At 58.4% G+C, this 19,530-nt stretch overlaps 1 protein-coding gene across 1 annotated transcript; it reads left to right on the top strand.

Annotated features, from left to right (window-relative positions):
- Nucleotides 1-11,629: 11,629 nt before the first annotated feature.
- FGF4 (fibroblast growth factor 4) lies at nucleotides 11,630-13,359 on the top strand. Its single transcript, XM_070426471.1, has 3 exons — nucleotides 11,630-11,969; nucleotides 12,551-12,654; nucleotides 13,183-13,359. Exons 1-3 carry the CDS (start codon nucleotides 11,630-11,632, stop codon nucleotides 13,357-13,359), a joined length of 621 nt encoding a protein of 206 aa, XP_070282572.1.
- Nucleotides 13,360-19,530: the final 6,171 nt, after the last annotated feature.

Genomic DNA, 19,530 nt, shown 5'->3' with positions numbered 1-19,530 from the left:
CAGCGTATTGCTGTTGGCACACACTGGCCAATTTACAGCCCAAATTCTTGGCCTGAACGCAGAGGTTCTGCTCGTGAAGACCACATCCCAAATACAGAAGCCAGTGTTTACGCACAAGGATGTTCCTCGCAGCGTTGTTTATAATAGAAAAGGAAAAACCCGGAGACCACGAACATCGGAGACAGAGCCGAGGGGTTAAGTAAATCTCGGAAGGCACGCCGTCTCCAAAGACCACGTGACGGTGTGGGAAAACGGCGGGGTGTGCTTATTCAAGGAAAACAGAAATTGTATTTTTGCAAATGATTCATTCGTTCATCTGTTCGTTCAGCAAATAAATATTCATTGAAGGCTTGCCCCTGCACTTGGGAGCTGCTGTTGTGCCCAGGGGAAGGGTGCAGAAGGAGGTGCCCACAAGGGACCCTGGGGCCGGGTAGGGGCTTCTAATGCCAACGGGGGGAGGAGATGAAGTCCTCCAAGCCAGGCGGCCGTCCCTTTGGTGGGGACAGTGCAGGGAGACCTCGCTGGAGGCACAGCGAGGCCAGCGGATCTCTTCCGTGGAGCGTGGGGAGCCAGGGAGGGTTACAGAGGCCACGGCCAGATCAGATTGCTTCCCAGCGTCTCCCAGGAGCCACCGCCTGGGCCCAGGCCCCCGGCCCTCCCTCCCGCATTGTGGCGGGCCCACTCACCGTGACCGCGCCCCGGGCCAGAGGAAGCGGCCCCTCCCCTCAGGACCTATCGGGGCCTCCATCTCAAGGGGCCTTACTGCTGCCGGATTCCGGGCCTGGGTGAGCAAGATGGACAGGGGCCGGGCCCCTCCCGAGTGCCACAGTCACTGCTTCTAGTGTGTCCACATCCCCTGCCCCCTGGGACCACAAGGGCTCGTGAGAAACCAAACATCCCGGGGCTGCCTGGATGGCCGTCCTCAGCCCAGGCCTGGGTTCTGGGAAGCAGCGTCACACAGTGAGGGGACCTGGGGCGTGACTGAGAACGACAAAAAGCTGTCGTCGTCGTTCCCCCTCCCACCCCCCCCCCTCCCGCCCGCCACGGAGCATCGTGCTGAAGGGGACCCCAGGCCCTGCCACCAGCAAACGCCTCGCCGTTTCCCAAAGTGCCCGGTGAGGGGATCAGACCACCAACCCCCCTTCCACAGGTTCTGTGGAATCCCACGACGAGGGCTGGAGGGGACGGAGGCTCAGAGAGGGTGCTTGACTTGCCCACGGCCGCGCAGCGAGGGATTCGCAGGGCGGAGCTCCCTGGAAGGTCTCGCATTAGTTTGCTCACATCCCCTCGCAGCCACAGTCAGCTGAGTTTGTCCCCAAGCCAGCCTGGGACCACTGTCCTTGCCAGGGCACCCGGGAAATGGAGCAAGCTGTAAAACGCACCGACAGAACAGGATGCAAAATAAAGCGGATGCGCCCACGAAAAGGAAAGACTTGGGCCAAGAGGACTCGCTGAAAAGTCCTGCCGTCAAATTAGGGATGGGCAGGGCCCCGGGAGCCCCGAGGGAACGTTCACGTAGGATTCGGAGCCCCCATTTCTTGGTGACATCTTACATTGGTTTGCCCTCCACCACCCCGGCTAACTAGAGTGTGCGCCTCGTTCCTGGTTCCCTCTCTGACGTTTGGTTACTTACACAGTCTGGGGGAGGTCTGTCATATTGATGGCACGCTGCCTAATTTCAAGGAGGATTTGCAAGGCCACATGGGCTCCTTGAATGACATGGGATCATCCCAGTGTGCATAGGACTGACCGCATTGCCTCAGTTTCCTCCTCTGCCCCCAGGACCTGTGAGGTCTACGTGAGACAAGCAAACGCCCGTGGGGTGTGTCAGTGGCAACGGCTATGGAGACCTGTGCCCGTTGTTCCTGGGGCTACAGAGGCAGAACGGCTGCCCACGCAGATTCAGGGAGGCTGGCGTGGGCAGGCGGCGAAATGAGGCCACGTGACCGCTCTGTCCACCACGGCCCTGCACACCCGTGGACTCCCGCCTGTTCCCGGATGTGGAGTTTTCCAGGTGCACAGCCAGCCACACCTGTCATCTATAGGGACGAAGGCTGTGCGGCCCCACAGGCTACAAATATCTTACCCGGCTCCTTCCAGAGCAGTGGGCCCTGCCCTGCTCCGTGGCAGCAAGGTCTAGATGGGTGGGCCTCAGGCTCACGAGATCCCCGTGGCCTCCCTTTCCCACTGGGTGGCCACACCGCCACCTTCCAGTTCCTCCAACACGCCCCGGAGAGGCAGGCCCAGGCTGGCCACTGGGTTGCACAGGTCAAGGACCAATCCAAGGCCCAGCCTGACCTGTGGGACGTTCAGACCTAGGGCCACGTCAGCACCAGCGGGAGGAGACCGGTCGATGACCGTCAGGGGACCGGAACCCTCTGCGGGTTTGGTTTAAGGTCAGACGAAAGGGTAAGACCTTTCCTGCTGCCCCCAGGCCTGGCCCAGTGCTGGGAGCCGGGCGCGAGCCTTTGCCCCATGTGGAGGCGCTCATAGCAGCTAGAGAGCCCTACCTTTCACACAAACCATGTGCCCCACCCAAACCCACCCAGCAGCCTTTCAAAGCCCCGTGGTGCCCCTGGGTTGCCTGCCTTCCCCTCCGGGCTTTGCACAATCTCTGCCCAGGTCACCCTCCCACCCACTCCAGCCTTCGCTTCAGGGTGACCAGATGCCTCGCCCCCCTCAGACCTCTGATTCCCCTTCTAAATCCTCACGCTGTGGGCACTGCTTGCTGGGTGTCTGCGTCTCCCTTTGGAAGGGCAGGTCCATCTCTGCTGGAGCCCTGTGCCTGCAGCAGGGCCATTGTGATGACCCAGGGCAGAATATGAGGAGGGGGCGGCCGAGACGGGTAAAATATTCATGGAAAGCCCTCCAGCTGAAGGGACGGGGGCCCATTGAGTTCAGTGGATGGCCAGCATTTCAGGTACCAGGGGCAAGCGACACACCTGAGCTGTGTTGCAATTCGATGTCTTTGTTTTGTTTGTTTTTTGTTAATCCTCACCTAGGATATTTTTTCCATTGATTTTTAGAGAGAGTAGAAGGGAGGGGGAGAGACAGAGAGAAACACATCTATGTGAGAGAGACACACGGATTGTTTGCCTCCTGCTCATGCACCTCGACCAGGGCAGGGGATGGAGCCTCCAACCGAGGTACGTGCCCTGGACTGGACTTGGGGTTGATGCTCTAACCACTGAGCCAAACTGTCTTTGGAAGACGGACTCGCATCTTTAGTCAAAGGTCAAGTAGCACTGGAATTCCTAATGCATGTGATATAAAGGACACAAACAATTCAGGTGAGTAAGGCCTCGCTCCTCTGGCCATGGAAATCCAGGTGACGTGGGCTCATTGGTCAGAGCTGGTGTTCAGGAGCTGGGCCGAAGGGAGGGCGCCCGAACTCAGGGCCGTTCTCTGGCACAGTGCTGAGCGGAGACTTCTCTCCCCAGAGGCACGTGCAGGGACGGGCCTGATGGGAGCTGGCCTGGCCATCGCTGCTTCTAACTCCCTCAGGCCTCCTGGTTACCTCCCCAAGTTGGCCCCTGTGATTTCACAAGGAAAGTAAGAGGGTCTGTGGAACCGAGAGGCACCTTGGTGGGTGGGCAGGACTTATTTTGGTTTTGGCCCCACGTTTGCCGCCGGTACTTCGGCGGGGCCCTCGTCACAGCTACACGTGCCGGGTCTGGGTTTGACTTGAATGAGCTGCTGGGGAGGAGCCTGGCCAGTCGGACCTGGTCCTCAAGGAATGACCTCTGGGCTGGGAGCATCTATTTTAAAGGACGCTGCCATTTGGTCTTTGCCAAAATAGTTGAAAGAAGACCCCAGAATAGCAGGCGGGGTCTGCCCCGGCTTACAGCCGCATCTTGGGCTTAGAGGCAGGCGTGTGGGACGTCAACGAGCAGGCAGCCGGGGCAGAGGCAAGCCTCTCTCCCAAGGCCAGAGGCCCAGGAATGGCCTTGTTCCTGCTCAGAAGGCCAGCATCCCTGGTCTTAAAGTGGCAGGAGGGTCCCACGGGGTGATGTCAGAGGCGGGACTGGCTCAGAAGAGCCAAGGCAGATGGGTGCCAGCTCCTTTAGGCATTATCTCCTGGCATCCTCTCAGTGCCACCCATTTCAGAGATGGGAAGACTGAGGGTAAGAATCTGTCCAAGGCCTCACAGCCAGGGTATGGGGTAGAGCCAGCCGGTCCTCACAGCCCGTATCTGCCCAGAGCTGCCCAGATGTGCACCATGGGGCCCAGTGTCCCCCCAGATGTGCAGCATCATCCAGAGTGCCCCCTTTCTGGATCAAAAGGCCTGTGCTGGGTCCTGTGGTCACCCTGTGATGGCCGCTGGCCTGGAGAGTCAGGCAAGGCTTCCACAAAGGTCAAGGCTGGGCTGAGGTCTGCAAGGTGAGTAGCCAAACCATCTCTGCTCCATCCCCACGTCACACCTGCGCGTCCCCTGGCCTGTGAACAGAAGGGACAGATGACCCGAGGCCAAATGTGTGCTGACCCAGGACAGACCCCTCCCCGAGAGCTTCAGGCCCCAGGGACCCCTCCCCAGGCCCACCTTCCTTCACAGTGGCCTTGCTCCCACTTTACGAAAGAAAGACTGAGCTCTGCACCCTGCCCAGACCTCACCCAGAACTCTCCTTAGTCACACAAGCCTCCAGGCAGCAAACGAAGGGGACACGGTGACATTCCTTCCAGCACTCCCAGACCAGGAGGCAGCCCGCTGCTGGGGGGTAGGAGTTGGGGTGGGGGCGCTGCAGAGAGAGGGCTGCCTGGCCTGTGCTGGATGTGCCTGACCAGGAATTGAACTGGTGACCTCTTGGTGCATGGGACGATGCTCAATCCACTGAGCCACACTGGCCAGGCTTAAGGAACTTTGGTGGTTGGAATAAAGCTTGGTCACTCATTCTCTTTTAAAAAGAAAAGTTGGCAGATACCGAATTGTTATGGTTTTTGACATCATTGGATACGTTTAAAAGAGTAACAAAAATTTCATTTTAAAATGGCAATACTTAGAATACACTAGAGATTACATTCTTTGCAACTATTTACGACACACTTTGGATTTCAGCTTGAAAAAGGACAAGGGAGCCAGCTCATCCGTGCACAGGAGAATGAAGCTGACCCTGAGGATGGGGGGCCAGCACAGAAAAGGAGCTGGGGTCCCGGTGGGACACCTGCCGCCTGTGCAGGAAAGGGGCCTGGGCTGAGCGAGGCCACCCGGCCTGGGTGACGAGGCCCGAGACACCCTGCTCCCCGCCCCACGTCCTCTCACCTGACCTCCCGTTCTCTGGAACAAAGAAACACTTGCCTTCCCAGGAAAAAAAGACTCTTCAGACCGAGGTCAATCTAAGTCCAAATTTGGGGGTGTGCTCATCCATTCCTTCAGGGGTACCCTCCTGTGTTTCCTCACCAGCGTCCCGGGCTGGCGACCATACGAAGGTCTGACTGCGCAGGAGCAGAGGACACCTGGCTCCTGTGCAAACAAGGTGGGGGAGGGTCAGCCCAGAGCTGGAGCCTCGATTTTGCCCGAAGACCACCTGAGCCTCCCCCCACACCCCGGGGGGAAATGCCCAGCCTCAGTGAAGGGCACCTGTCCAGGTGCCTGGGCAGACCCTTCCCTGGGGTTTCCTCCCACGTCTGGGTCCCAGGCAGCACCTCTCCCCAGGAGGGGGACTGAACCCCAGCAGGGGGAGGCCAGAAACCCCAGCCCCACAGCCACGGGCCTGTGCGGGGAAGAGCTGCGGCCAGGGCTTCGGGTTCAGCCTGAGGAGCTGGGCCTGGCTGTGGAACCCACCTTCGCCAAGAACGCAGGCCCCTGCAGTTTTGTTCAGACAGAAGTCTCACCTGTATATTTCGGTTTCAGATCTCTAAGGTCCTGGGGTGGCAAACCGGGGCAGGGCCACAAACTCTGTTTATCAGAACAGGAAACTGAGGCAGGAGGCCGAGCGGCTGGGAGCCTGTGCGTGGCATCCAGAGCTGGGTGGGGCTTGAGTTCTGGCTCTGCTACTTGCTGGCTCCGTGACCTTGAGGAAGCGGCTGGAGGCTGAGCTCTGGTTAATTCTTCTGTAAAATAGTGATGGTAAGCTGGGCCCCACCCTCGAGCGCCGGGAAGGACCTGGCAGCAGGCGTGTGGAGCCCAGCCCCGCATCACGCCTGGCTCCCCGCAGCGCTCAGTAATCGCCCTGGCCTGGCTTTTGTCAGGAGAGGTGCTGCGGTCCCCGGGGGTTCCCCCATCCTGATCACACACCCACACTTTACACCTCTAATTCTCCTAATTCTCTGCACGAAGAGAGATCCAGGGCTGAGCCTGCGCCCGCAGCCCCAGGCTGAGCGAGGCAAGGCTCGGAGGGGCAGCACCGCCTCTGAGAGAACAGCACCGGGTGGCTGTGCCCTGTCCCAAGGAAGTCTGGCCACGTGCTGAACACCGATCAGCTCATTCATTCTCCCAGATGCCCTCGCAGGTGAGAGCGGACTCCTCCATTTACAGATGAAGAAACGGAGGCACGGTTTCTCAGCAGCGCCCCCAGGCTCGCTGGCTGTAGAGAGCTGCGAGGTGAATGGCCGTATGGATGTGAGGTTGTGAAAGTTGTCCCTGCGCCTGTCACTCAGACCTGGCTGGGTCAGCTTCTGGGTGAGAGAGAAGCCAGAAAAATAACAAGAGAGGGAACCACCCAGCGGGCACAGAGCCACCTCCGGGCAGGCTTCTGTCTGCTCGGGACACCTCCTCTATGAGCCTAGAAGGACCTGCTGCCCCATCTCCTTGATCCCCCACGGTCAAGGTGACTTTTAAAAAAACCTGCAGAAGACATTTTAGCGGTTTCTCAAAAAATTAAACATAGAATTACCACATGACCCAGCAACCCCACTCCTGGGTACAGACCCCAACGAACTGAAAGCAGGGATGCAAAGAGACACATGTACACCCACGTTCGTGACAGTGTTCCTCACAGAGGTGGGAGCAACCAGTGTCCATCCATGGATGAATGGGTGAGCAACATGTGTGATATACAGGGGGGACTGTAGGTTTACAGTCGCCCGTATGGAAAATAATACAATAATTAAAAGGTAATCATACAAGAATAAACTCTGTGCTTCGAGTGCTCACAACTGTAAGCCTCCTGTTACCCCGCCCTGTGCGCTCTGTGGGATCTCACTCAGCCTCAAAGAGGGGGGATGCTGACACCTGCCACACGGATGGGCCTTGCGGACACTGTGCTTGGGGGTAACAGCAGGACAGATCCTCTGGGATCCCACTCAGGAGGCCCCGGGAGGAGTCGGATTCCTAGAGCCAGGAAGTAGGATGGAAGGTGCCAGGAGCTGGGGGAGGGGTGGGGATTCGTGTTTAATGGGGACAGAGCTTCAGTTTGGGAAGATGGAAAGTTCTAGAGATGATGGTAGGGACAGCTGCACAGCCATGTGAATGTGCTTCATGCCGCTGAGCGGTGCACTTAGAGATGGTCACATGATACAATTATGTGATGTGTCGTTTACCACAATAAAAAAGAAAAGCTGCAGAAAAGTGGCGGGATCTCCTCTTGCTTTGGGTGTTCGAAAGGAAAAAGTATATAAAGGAAAAAAAAAATGATTTCCTGGGGTGCTTTGGAGCGGTGGAGATGGTCTAGACCAGGGGTGGGGAACACCCCGCCCTGAGGCCATATAAGGCCCGAGAGATCATTAGGTCTGGCCCTGCCAAGGCATTAGGGGTGAGGTAATTAAATGACCAAATATAGCAGGCCAATTTTTAAGTTGATGATTTTGTATGGCCCTTGAATGATGTTATAAATATCCAAATGGCAGACAAAGGTTCCCACCCCGGCTCTACACCAATGGCCTCGCCGCCCTTGACTTTGCAGGAAGACGCTATTGTGAGGATCTGCTGGCCTCCGCCAAGAAAAGGAAGTCAAGCCAAGAAGACAGTTCAGGCCTTTGCAAAGTCCCCACACAGAAGCCTGCCCCAGGCTCCGCATGTCACTCTGCCCTGAGGGTTACAATTGAATTTTTATGCAGCAATTAGTGTTATTACTGTTAAGCCCAGTAAGTTCTTAACGGCTGGGCTGCTGGTTCTGAGAAGCCCTGTCACTCCTTCAAGAGGCGAGAAACCGTGGGTGGGTAGAAGGGACATTGCGATTTTCTTTGTAGGTTAAAAAAGGTCATGGTTCGGGGTGGGGGGCCGGGGGGGCGGGGGAGCGTGTAGGACCCCACTGGCCAGCTTCAGTCTGAGCCTTTGTTCTGTCTCAGAAGCTTCCTGATAGAAACCTGGATCTTCTCATTTCACAAATGCCCAGCATCTGCTGTTACCCCCCAAGAGGCTAGCCGTCTGAAGGGTTGACCCCGGTCAGCCTTTCCTACAGCCAGCAGTGGTATTAAGGTCGCCATCAATCCCTAAAAGTAGTTGCTGTTCCGCCCATTTTATAGATGGAGAAATTGAGTGTGAGCAGTCCTGCAGCTCTCAGGGACAGAGCCTGGATGTGAGCCCGTGGCTTAGAGACTAGACCCCACCGGCTTCTTCCACCCCAGTTCTTGGTAAACCAAGCTCCCGGGGTGCAGCAGGACCTGTTAGAAGTCCTCGGGGGAGCTGGGTCTGGGAAAAGGAGTCACCTGGGCCCAACTAACCTTTCAAATGAAAGGAATAAAACAAAACAAAACGCCAATGTGGCGCTTCTCGCTTCTCGGGGGGAGCTGGCCGCTGGATCCTGAGGCCTCTGCAGGAGCCTGCCCTCCCCCGCCCCCGACTCCCCCCACCCCCGCCCCGCCCCGCTCTCCCCTCCCTCCCAGGCACAGTGAGGGCTTGGCACTGCACCTTGAATTGGAGGGTCTGTAGGCGAGGAGCTCCCAGCCAGGCAGCATTTAGTCTCGAACACCCACTGAGCGCCTCCTGTGTGCCAGGCACTGTTGAAGGCCCACGGGACACAGCTGGGAATGAGACAGAACTGAATGGGCTCCGTGGAGGTGACAGTTTAATGGGCTAGAGGGTCAGCAAATGCATGAAGACGGGTCCTTGAGGGCTGAGAGGAAGCTATGACCAGAGGGACGGGGGTGGGGGGTGAGGGGGGAACCTGCCTTGGTATGTGTGTGTGTTGGGGCGGGGGGGGGGGCACGGGAGATCTGTTATCTGCCTGGGGAGAACTCTAAGTGAGCATTTTCCAGTGAGGAGGTCGGAGGGAGGAAGGAAGGTGTGTGGCTGGTACGCGAAGGCCGAGGTTGCGGGGAGGGGCGCGTTCAGAAGCTCTAGGTCAGCGGTTCTCAACCTGTGGGTCGAGACCCCTTTGGGGGTCGAACAACCCTTTCACAGGGGTCACCTAAGACCATCAGAAAACACATGTATAATTACATATTGTTTTTGTGATTAATCACTATGCTTTAATTATGTTCAATTTGTAACAATGAAATTGGGGGTCACCACAACATGAGGAACTATATTAAAGGGTCGCGGCATTAGGAAGGTTGAGAACCACTGCTCTAGGTGCTTCCCCTGGCATCCTTCACCTTCCATGGCTGCCTTGACCCTCACTGTGTTTTCGTGGGCTCCACCGGACAGTTGAGGAGACGAGGCCTACAGAGGTCAGGACAGGCTCAGGTCAGTGTACCTCGAAATTCCCAGCTCCTAACATCCTTGCTGGCTGCCAGCCGTTTCAAGGACAGACACTAAGAGCACCTACTGTGTGCGGTGGGTGGGAGTTCTGGGAGATGAGCCAGCGCCAGGGTCCTTCAATGAACTTACCAGCAAATAGGAGAGGCAGGGAGGGAGGTGCCTGTGGGGTTCTGCAGAGGAGCCACACCCTGCCAGGAGCTGGAGAAGACATCGGAGGGGCCGGCCTGGACCCGGACTGAGGTGAGGGAACCCACCTTTCATGCTGTTTAGCAAATGGGGAGTCAGGGGTCCAGAGATGGAGAGGACTTGCCAGGGCCCCACAGACAGACGGCAGGGCTGGGACAAGGTCTAGGTCTCCTGTTTGACCTTGGCCAGAATTGTCTTGGTCCCGGATGCACAGACCCATCTGGGGCGCCCAGAGTCCCAGCAGCGGCTGTGAAGTGACAGCCCATAGCCCAGGAAGGCCCTGGCCTGGGTGGGCCTTGCTCAGGTGGCTGCAGGCCCAGGGTGAGCAGAGCCCCATGGAATAGTCCAGAGACCACATGGGCCTGCCAAGGCCACTGACCCCCAAGTTCCCCTCTCTCTGGTCCCCTCTAGGATTCAGAGGTAGAGTTCAAGGGCTCCGCAGGCAGGAATGGGTGGGAGGTGGGGAGGCTGAAATGGCTTGGGACACCTCTAGTCACAGGTGTTGATGGCAGCAGGATGCGGGGTGTGCTCCAAGCCCCCTGTAGCTGTGGCTGGGAGGGGCAGCAAGGCTCCTCGGGGACCAGCGAACAGGGATTTTCACACCTAGGTGAGCCAGCAGCTAGCTGGGCCTCTGGCCAGTCCTGCCCCCATCAGGCCATTATGGACACAGTGGGGGCGGGGTCAGCAGGTGGGGGAGGGGAGCCATCCGGGTCCAGGCCTGGGTCTCTATGGGTTGGGGGCTCCCACTAGAGCACTTGATTCTTCCTGCTGTGGAATCGAAGGCTGGGGTGGGGTGGGGGGGCAGTGAATGTCCCCTAAGGCCCTGTGCCTGACACCAGTGCCTGCAGGGAGGTGGGTGTGTGTAGGGGTGCAGGGCTGTGGGTGGGTACACCCCTAGCAATACCCGCACAAGGGCCCCAGTTAAGGCGATGCCTCTACCTGGTGGACAAAAATCCATTCCGGAATCACCTTGAGCACAGGGGCCCAGCACAGGGGGCAAAGCCAGGGCCTTGCCTCCCTCCAGCCCCAGCCCCCAGCTCTTCCCTCCCACGCCTGCCCTCCTGTCACCGACTGCCTGTCCCACCCTCCATCCCCAGGTGGTCTGCAGGGTCCTAAAGGAACCAGGCTCCTGGGAGCCCCTGAGAGGCAGGGCGCCAGGAGTGGCTGCTGGGAGCTGGGGGTGCGCTGGGAGCTGGGGGTGCCGGGATAGGGCGGCACCCGGGCTGCTCAAACAGTGTCGGAGAAGAGACGGACAGAGACGGGACACACAGAGACGGGACACACAGAGACGGGATAGGCAGGGACAGGGAAAGAAGCAAAACTCACTGGCGGAGGGAGTGGAGGAGACCGAGGGGCGGGACAAACAGGCCCGTGGGCCGGGCGAAGCCAGGGGTGGGGGACCCTCTAGGGGTGGGGAACCCTCCAGGTGGCACTCGCGCCGCTCGTCGCTGGCCGCCTCCCCTCCCCTCCCCCAGTCCTGATTGGCAGGCGGCCTGCGACCAGCCTGGAGCGCCACAGCGCCCCGGGCGCCCAGGCGGACACGGACGGCCCCCCGCGGGAGTAGGAGGGGGCGCCGGGCTATATATAGCGGCTCAGCCCAGGGCCGGCCCAGCGCGCAGTTAGGCGCGCACTGCTCCGCAAGGTCCCGGCCTCGCCGTGAGTCCCTCAGCGCTGCCCTCCCCTCCATGCAGCCCGGATAGCTCCCGCGCCCGGGGGCCTCATCGCTCGCCTCCCGCTCCTCCTCCGGCCGTGCACTCCCTTCCCAGGCCCAGGTCCTGCGCTCCCGCCGGCCACCACCGGCGCAGTTCGGTCCCCGGCTGCCCGGGCGCACGGACCGCCGGACGGACGCACGGCCCGAGGGCGGGGATGCCGGGGCCCGGGGCGGCCACGGCGGCGCTGCTCCCGGCGGTCCTGCTGGCCGTGCTGGCGCCCTGGGCCAGCCGAGGGAGCGCCGCCGCGCCCAGCGCACCCAACGGCACCCTGGAGGCCGAGCTGGAGCGCCGCTGGGAGAGCCTGGTGGCGCGTTCGCTGGCGCGCCTGCCCGTGGCCTCGCAGCCCAAGGAGGCCGCCGTCCAGAGCGGCGCCGGCGACTACCTGCTGGGCATCAAGCGGCTTCGGCGGCTCTACTGCAACGTGGGCATCGGCTTCCACCTCCAGGTGCTCCGCGACGGCCGCATCGGCGGCGTGCACGCGGACACGAGCGACAGTGAGTGGGGCGGCCGGGCAGGAAGGGTGGGAGCCTGGCACAGCGGCCACCCCTTCCAACTCGTCCAGCCGCACGGAGGCCCCTGGCTGACACCTGCCTCGGGCTCTGGGGACTGTGTGTGTGTGTGGGGGGGGACTGAGGTTCCGGTCCCTCTAGCGCGGGGTCGTGGGGGCGCAAACAATCTTGGCTCCTGTGTCGCCGCAGGGACCGGTTTTGCGCACCCGGCGGCGGAGCCCCGCCTCCCCGCCTTCAGCCGCCTGGGCTCCCTGTGCGGAATTCCAGCGCCTTCGCCCGTGGGCACGGGGCGCGCGGCGCCGCCACCGGGGATTCGCGCCCTGGTCGGGGGCCTGGCTCGGGGTCCGCCGGGACTGGGCGCGGCCGCCGCGGGGCCCGGGGCGGAGGAAAGCGAGGCCAAACCCGCGCGCGCTGGGCTCTGGAGCTCTGTGGGGACGGCCTGCGCCGGGGAACCCTAGCCCTGTACACCCATCCCAGAAATGGGGGTCCCAGAGGGCACAGGCCAAGGAGGGAGCCGAGCTGGCAAAGGGTCCCCTTACCCGCAATGACCCGCGCCCTTCCCCCAGGCCTGCTGGAACTCTCGCCGGTGGAGCGGGGCGTGGTGAGCATCTTCGGCGTGGCCAGCCGGTTCTTCGTGGCCATGAGTAACAAGGGCAAGCTGTACGGCTCGGTGAGTACCGCAGGGGCCCGCCGAGCACCGGCTGAGGAGCACCGGCAGGATCCTGACCCTCCAGGCCGCCGGAAATGCGGGGCGGGGTCCCAGGACCGGTGGCTCCTCACCCCCAATACCCTGGGACAGCGCCCGCCCAGGACCAGGGCCAGCCAAGGAGTGCAGCCTCAAGACAGTAATATTGAGGTTCGTGCCGTCCGGGAGTGGGCGCCTCCCAGTCCATCCAAGGGTGCCATTGGGAGCCCTTCTCTGAGCCCTTGGGCTGCGTGTCCCGAGGGCCAGACTGGAGCCTTTAAGGTGGACCCAGGGGAGATGAAATCTTCTGGCTGCCAGGTGCTGGGCAGGTGGCTGGAGCACCAGCTGCTGTGACTGGCCGCCTTCTCACCCGGGGAGGGTCTTGGCACCTGACTTCCCAGGAGAGACCCGTCACCCTAGTGGGACTGCCACAGAGAGGAGCCCCTGACCCCTGGCCCCGGGGTCCCTCCGCCATGGGGAGGTCCAACCTCACACTGTTCCTCTTTCCTCTAGCCTTTCTTCACGGAGGAGTGCAAGTTCAAGGAGATACTCCTCCCCAACAACTACAACGCCTACGAGTGCTTCAGGTACCCCGGCATGTTCATCGCCCTGAGCAAGAACGGGAAAACCAAGAAGGGGAACCGAGTGTCCCCCACCATGAAGGTCACCCACTTCCTCCCCAGGCTGTGACCTTCAGAGCCCTGCCTCAGCCTCGGAGAGCCCCCGGGGAGGGGAGCGCCCAGGGCCACCTCGGTGCACTTTCTTCCGATGGACACGTTGAATGCAAGAGTAGGTGTACGATATTTAAATTAATTATTTAAATATGTATATATGGCCACCAAATTATTTATGGTTCTGTGGGTGTGTTTTGTATTTTTCTGGAAAAAAAAAAGAAAAGGACAGAGGACAACAACAACAACAAAATACCCTGACTTTTCTGGTAAAACAGTGGAGACCCCTCCATTGGATTTATTTAACTTCAGAAACTTGTCACAAGTGTGCTGCTATTTTGTGTTGTAAAAGCCAGTGATATCGGACTCAGATATCCGCTTGCTTTGCACCCTCCGGTGGCCCTGTGTCTGGCAAGGCCCTCCCGGGGCTCCGGGCTCCGGAGACCAGCTCTGGAGGCTCCCAGCGGGCTTCCTCCCCCAGCACCCTCGGCGCCCCGCTCCCTTTGTGCCCTGTTGCTATTAATTGGGGCGGATCGGTTTACTTCGGGGACAGAGAGTACGCTGTGGAGCCCACCACTGCCGCTCTGTTTTTAGATCTGCTGAGACTGACCTTTGAACTTTGCTGTAGTCAATCTTCCTCCATCTACCAGATGGGAGAGACCTTTAGACAACTTTATAAACTCCAGTTTTCCTTTTTTGGATCAGCCACAGCCACGGTTCTGTGGCCACTGGGGGGAAAAAGCGAAAAATCAGCTATTTTGTAAATCCCACGGAAAGGCATCGCTATCCGACTGCAAGGCGGAAATGGACAAGACCTGAGTGATGAAATACAACTTCTGATAGCAGATACTTCTGGTGGGGAGTAGCCTGGGTACGTATTTAAAAGCACACTTCCCTGTGCTCGGGAAGCTTCGGGCTAGGACTAGCTATTAGGTTTCGGTGGAATCTCCTGTAATTGTACGAAACACTTAATGCAGAGTCTGCAGGGAGGAGGCGCTGCTTCTCTCGGCTGCATTCCCTGGTTAAGTGGATTTAACATCTACCTCGAAAGCCTTTACACCACTCACCTGGCGGAAACCTGCAGGAAGCTCACGCCGCGTGCGTGCGAGTTGGCCATCCCAAGTGGCTTTTTTTTTTTCTTCCATATGTAGCCAAAAAGGACTGCGGATAGCGTCGGTGCGACCCATTCGAACCTTGTCACGTTTGAGCTATCTTTACCCCGTGATTTACTTTTAGTAAGGATAATCATGGTGAAAATATTTGCAGACAGCTGTTACAGTGCACTATATGGTCACCAAGTAACCTTATATTTTTCTTTATATATTTTACAAATGTCACCCCTGTCGTTGAAGCAAAGACAGAAGAGGCAGGGTTGGGGATGGTTAAAAAAAGTCCCGAGGTGATGGCAAACATTTAATTTTAATGAATGACTTTTTAGGGTTTATGCAAAATGCCCTTAGCTTGCTACCGGAGATGCCCGGCTGTCTCCCAGACTCGAATACTCGCCTGGATGTTTCTGAACTGTCTCCCGATTTAACTTTATGGGAGTCTACAGGCGGCTGGGCTGGGCATTCTGATTGGCGTTTTTTGTCTTTCACATTCCTCCTTAAAACTCTTTGTTCGAATGCAAATCATCTCTTTTAAAATACTATTCTTAAACCGGGGCCCAGGAGAAAGAAGCCATTGGTAAGCCAGGACCACACATCCTAAACTGCTATTCATGCACTGGAATAAAAATGTTTTGTTTTGTTTTTAATTTTAAACCACGCCCTGGACTCCGGGAGTGTCTGAGGAGAGGTGATGCTCCAAGATCGCCTGTGGATTGCAGGAAGGGGCGGCGTGGAATTTGTGGTCGTTCTGTATTTAATGTCGTCGCCTAGTGACAAGCCACGTCGGCCTTAGGTGCCTTAAATTATTGCACGACGTGTTGTCTCGGAGCCCAGCCCAGTGTTAGGAGTGAAGACGGCTGAAGTGCAGAACCCGTCACCCTCCACGTGTGGTATATGTTCATCGAGTCACGAGTGGAGGGTATAGGGATGTGATGGACACATTGTCAAGTGTTTCTGTTGCTGTGATGGGGGCTGAGGGTCCTGTAGGTGCCGCTGTTTTCAGACTGTAGTTTTATACAGGTGCCGACCGTCTTGTCATGTATGTGCTGTGCACACCGAGATGCCGAATAAATGGAGAACGTTTGTCATGTAAGAGAGCCCCACCGGGCTGGATGTAAATAATCGGGGGAGGTATTGAAAACCATTAAAACCTGCCTTGAAATGCCGAGACCTGGCTCCTCCCCCTGTCTCCCAATGTCTATTTGAGGCCTTGAGCCCCACGTGGCTGGGGCTGGGCGTGGGGTCGGGGGAGACGAAATTTAGCCAGCTGTGTCCGCACAAATGTGGCCCTGAAGACAGGAGCCCTGGAGGGGGGTGCGGGGGGTGTTCGTGTCACCAGGTTTCCCGATGACTCTGAATGTTGCAGTTTATTCTCATGAGGGGCTAATTCACGCCTTTCCCACACGCCATTCCCACTGGAGCTCACCAACCCTGGCCCCCTGGCCTTGGCACTTGCCCAGGGGTCGGGGGTGAAGTCCTCGTGGCTGGTCATCAGAAGACTGACTTGAAACTTTTGGGTATTCCCCACCGATGAATCTAGAAGTCGATACCCTCAACACCAACCAGCCTCCCATCAAAGGGAAATAGAGTAAAATCCTGCAGAAGAGAAGCCAGTCAGGAAGAGATGGTCTAGCAGCGGTCGGCAAACTGCGGCTCGGCAAACCACGGCTCGCGAGCCACACGCGACTCTTTGGCCCCTTGAGTGTGGCTCTTCCACAAAATACCGGCTCTTCCACAAAATGCTGACTTCTGCGCATGGGCCACGAAGTTTCAATTGCACTGTATGTGCGCGCCCGCACGTGGTATTTTGTGGAAGAGTCACACTCAAGGGGCCAAAGAGCCGCATGTGGCTCGCGAGCCGCGGTTTGCTGACCACGGGTCTAGCGCAGCGGTCTCCAACCGGTGGTCCGTGGACCACTGGTGGTCCGTGAGGTCTGAAAGGTCGGCGACGGTGGGTCTGGTGGACATTTCCCATGCTCTATGGGACCATCTCTATAGATGTGATGTGGAATGTGAGTGTGAGTGTGGATTGCAGTGAAAGCAATGACCTAATGGGCCTAGAATCTGGGTCTCCCCTCCACAAGATCTAGGGTCCTTAGTTGCACCTATTTTTCTCTCCAAGGCATCACCTTGCCCTTCCCTTGTCTGTGATACCACCATCATCTAGGGATGACAAATACATGGGCAGTGCTATGGGTTCAATCTTGGGCCCCCCCAAAAGATGTTGGCGTCCCAAGCCCCAGTACCTCAAATACAGGGACTTTATAGAGGTAACCAAGTGGAAAGGGGGTCACCAGGTGGGCCCTATGCTGCTGTGCTCATAAGGAAGGTCCTGGAGACAGAGAGGCCCTCGGAAACAGGATGACGTGGTGCATCTACAAGCCAAAGAACACGCAAGGTCGCTATAGGCCACCAGCAGCCGGGAGAGGCCTGGGCCAGTCTCCTGCCTCAGAAGGACCCAGCCTGCCAACACCTTGATCTAAATTCCGGTTTGAATACCCCAGTCTGGGGTGCTTTGTTACTGGTGCCCCAGAGAAATTAGTGTGGGTAGCCAGTCATATTCACTGGGGGGTGGGGAGTGAAACCCTAAAGACCTCCAGCCTTGGCCTGCCCCGCTGTGGCCCCCAAAGGTCCCTGTCCAGCTTCGTCTTGGCCAGCAGGCACAGAAGGCCTCTTCCAGCTTCGGGGTGAAAACCAGTCTCCAGCACAGACAGGTCCAAAGTGGGACTTAACACGCGTCTGTTGCCAGGCACAGTCCTAAGAGCTGGGATCCCCCACTGAGGAAAATGAAGTCCTCGTCCACACCGGGCCTTCATTAAAAGGAGCGGGTGACATGCAGTGGACGGTGCTGGCTGGCTGAGAAAACAGAAGCTGGATGGGGAGGCGCCAGGTGCCCACCCTGGCCTCAGGCGAAGGGGACTTTTGAGCCAAGACTTGAAGGTGCAGAAGGAGGAGGCCATGCAGGGAAGAGCATAGGGAACAGCCAATGCAGAGGTGCTGAGCTGGGAGGAGGCCGGCAGGTTGGAGGAGCCTCTAGGAGACCAGGGTGGCTGGAGTCTTGGGAAGGAACCAGGAGGAGGTGAGGTCAGAGAGGCCCGGTCACGGGGCCCGTCTCAAAGGCCGGGGGCATCGCCCAAGGGGCTGACACTAGACGGTGGAGGAAGATTGTGGGGGTTCAGGCTGTGCTGGTTAGGGGTGGCAGCAGCAACACCTAAGACACCTACTTCTCTGCTCTGGTTTTCTCACATCCGCCCTCCTTAGCGAGGGTGCGCTCAGGCCCAGCCACTGCCTCCGCACTGTGTGACCTTGGACAGAAATGGTGACTTCTCTGTGCCTCCTGCTCCTCAGGTTCCCCACCTCCTGGGCCTGTGAAGTGTCCTCCATAGCAGAACTAGAGCCTATTGTTATTGTTATTCTCCTAAGTGACTTAATTGTAGTCTTAACATCCAGACCCTTTTTATATTGTGCCGATGGGAGGACTGTCTGTTTCAGCGCTGGGAGCCACCGTCATGCAGAGCACAGGCCCTCACCGGCTGTGGCGGGCACCACTGAGGGCTGGGTCCCAGGGCCCTGCACTGGCTGCCCTGCCAGGTCAGGGGGACACCCGCCCGTCCCCTTGGCCTGCTCTGCTCTGAGGCAGGATGGGCAGAATGAGCTCAGTCTTCCTTCAATGCTAATAACTTGTCGTTGTTCTTGATCCATAATCTGAATCGTAAATTCTTTTTTTAACAAAATGGGGAGCAGGAGGGGTGTCCATTGGGTTGACACTAGACAGTGGAGGAAGATTGTGGAGGTTCTGGCTGTGTTGGTTAGGGGTGGCATGGTCCATGTCCGGGAGGGGGCGGGACGTGCGCCAGGGCTGGGACAGTGGGCACTGCAGGGAACTGGCCAGCCCTGACAGACCAGGCCCCGGACACCCTTGCTGGACGCTGTGGCCTCATTCCCTGCCACCCTTGCTGAGTCCTCGCACAGCCTCCCGTCGCCATTAGGGTCAAGATCACAGTCCGCAGCACGGCCAAGGCGCTGTTCTCATGACTCACTGCCACATAACAACGTACCCTGAACCAGAGACTGAAACAGCCGTTTGATTAAACCTCACCATGCGGTGGCTTAGGAATTTGGACAGGGCCCGGCCGGGTGATTCTTCTGCCTTTCGTGACGTTGAAGGATTCAGCTGCTGGTGGACTCGTCTGGGAGGCCTAATTCTTACATGGCAACGCGGGGCTCCCAGGGACAGTGCTCCAAAGAGCCCCAAGGCTTCATAAGGCCTGGCCTGGAAGTTCCAGAACATGACGTCTGCCGTCAGTCATGCAAACCGCCAGACCAGTCCAGATTCCAGGGCAGAGGATAGCACAGAATTCGCAGGCAGCTCTACCCTGTGTGCCCTCACCTGCGCCCATCCCACTATCTCCCCATACCATGCCCAATGCTTGACCCTGCTGCTCCTGTCATTCTGATCCCTTGAGGCCCAATGGCACTGTCCACTCAACCACAGGGCCTTTGCACACACTGCCCTCCCAGCCTGGAGCCATCTCCCCTCATCCCAGGCTCTTCACTCGGGTGTGTCAGGGTCCCGGGGCTGCCCTGACAATGACCACAGAGCAGGCGGCTTAAGGCAACACCTCTGTGTTCTCACCGTCTGGAGGGTGGCCTGAAATCATTGTGTCCCTCAGAGGCTCCAGTGGAGGGTCCTTCCTGCCTCGTCCAGCTTCCAGGGCTCCAGGCGCTGCTGAGCTGGTGGCTGCCTCCCTCCAGTCTCTGTCTCCGTCGTCACGTGATTTCTCCTCCGTGTCTCCGTCCAAATTTGCCTCTTCTTCTAGGCACATCAGTCATTGGCTTTGGGGCCTGGAACTAGCAGCCCCACTCAGCTACTTGCCCCATGCCCGCCCCCACCCCCCACCCCAACCTTTTTTAACTTTGGTAAAATACCCGTAACATGAATTGACCATCTTAACCAATCCTAAAGACACAGCTCACTGGCGTGAAGCACATTCGCTCTGCTGTGCAGCTGTCACCACCATCATCTCCAGAACTGTTCCTCTTGTCAAGCTGAAACTGTCCCACTCACCCACTCACTCCCC

This window comes from Myotis yumanensis, unplaced genomic scaffold (genome assembly GCF_028538775.1).
Source record: "Myotis yumanensis isolate MYYU_CA2020_CCGP unplaced genomic scaffold, mMyoYum1.0.hap1 SCAF_10, whole genome shotgun sequence".
NCBI classification, from domain to species: domain Eukaryota; kingdom Metazoa; phylum Chordata; class Mammalia; order Chiroptera; family Vespertilionidae; genus Myotis; species Myotis yumanensis.
The sequence above is the reverse complement of the archived record's forward strand: the minus strand, read 5'-3'. Positions and strand labels throughout refer to the sequence as shown.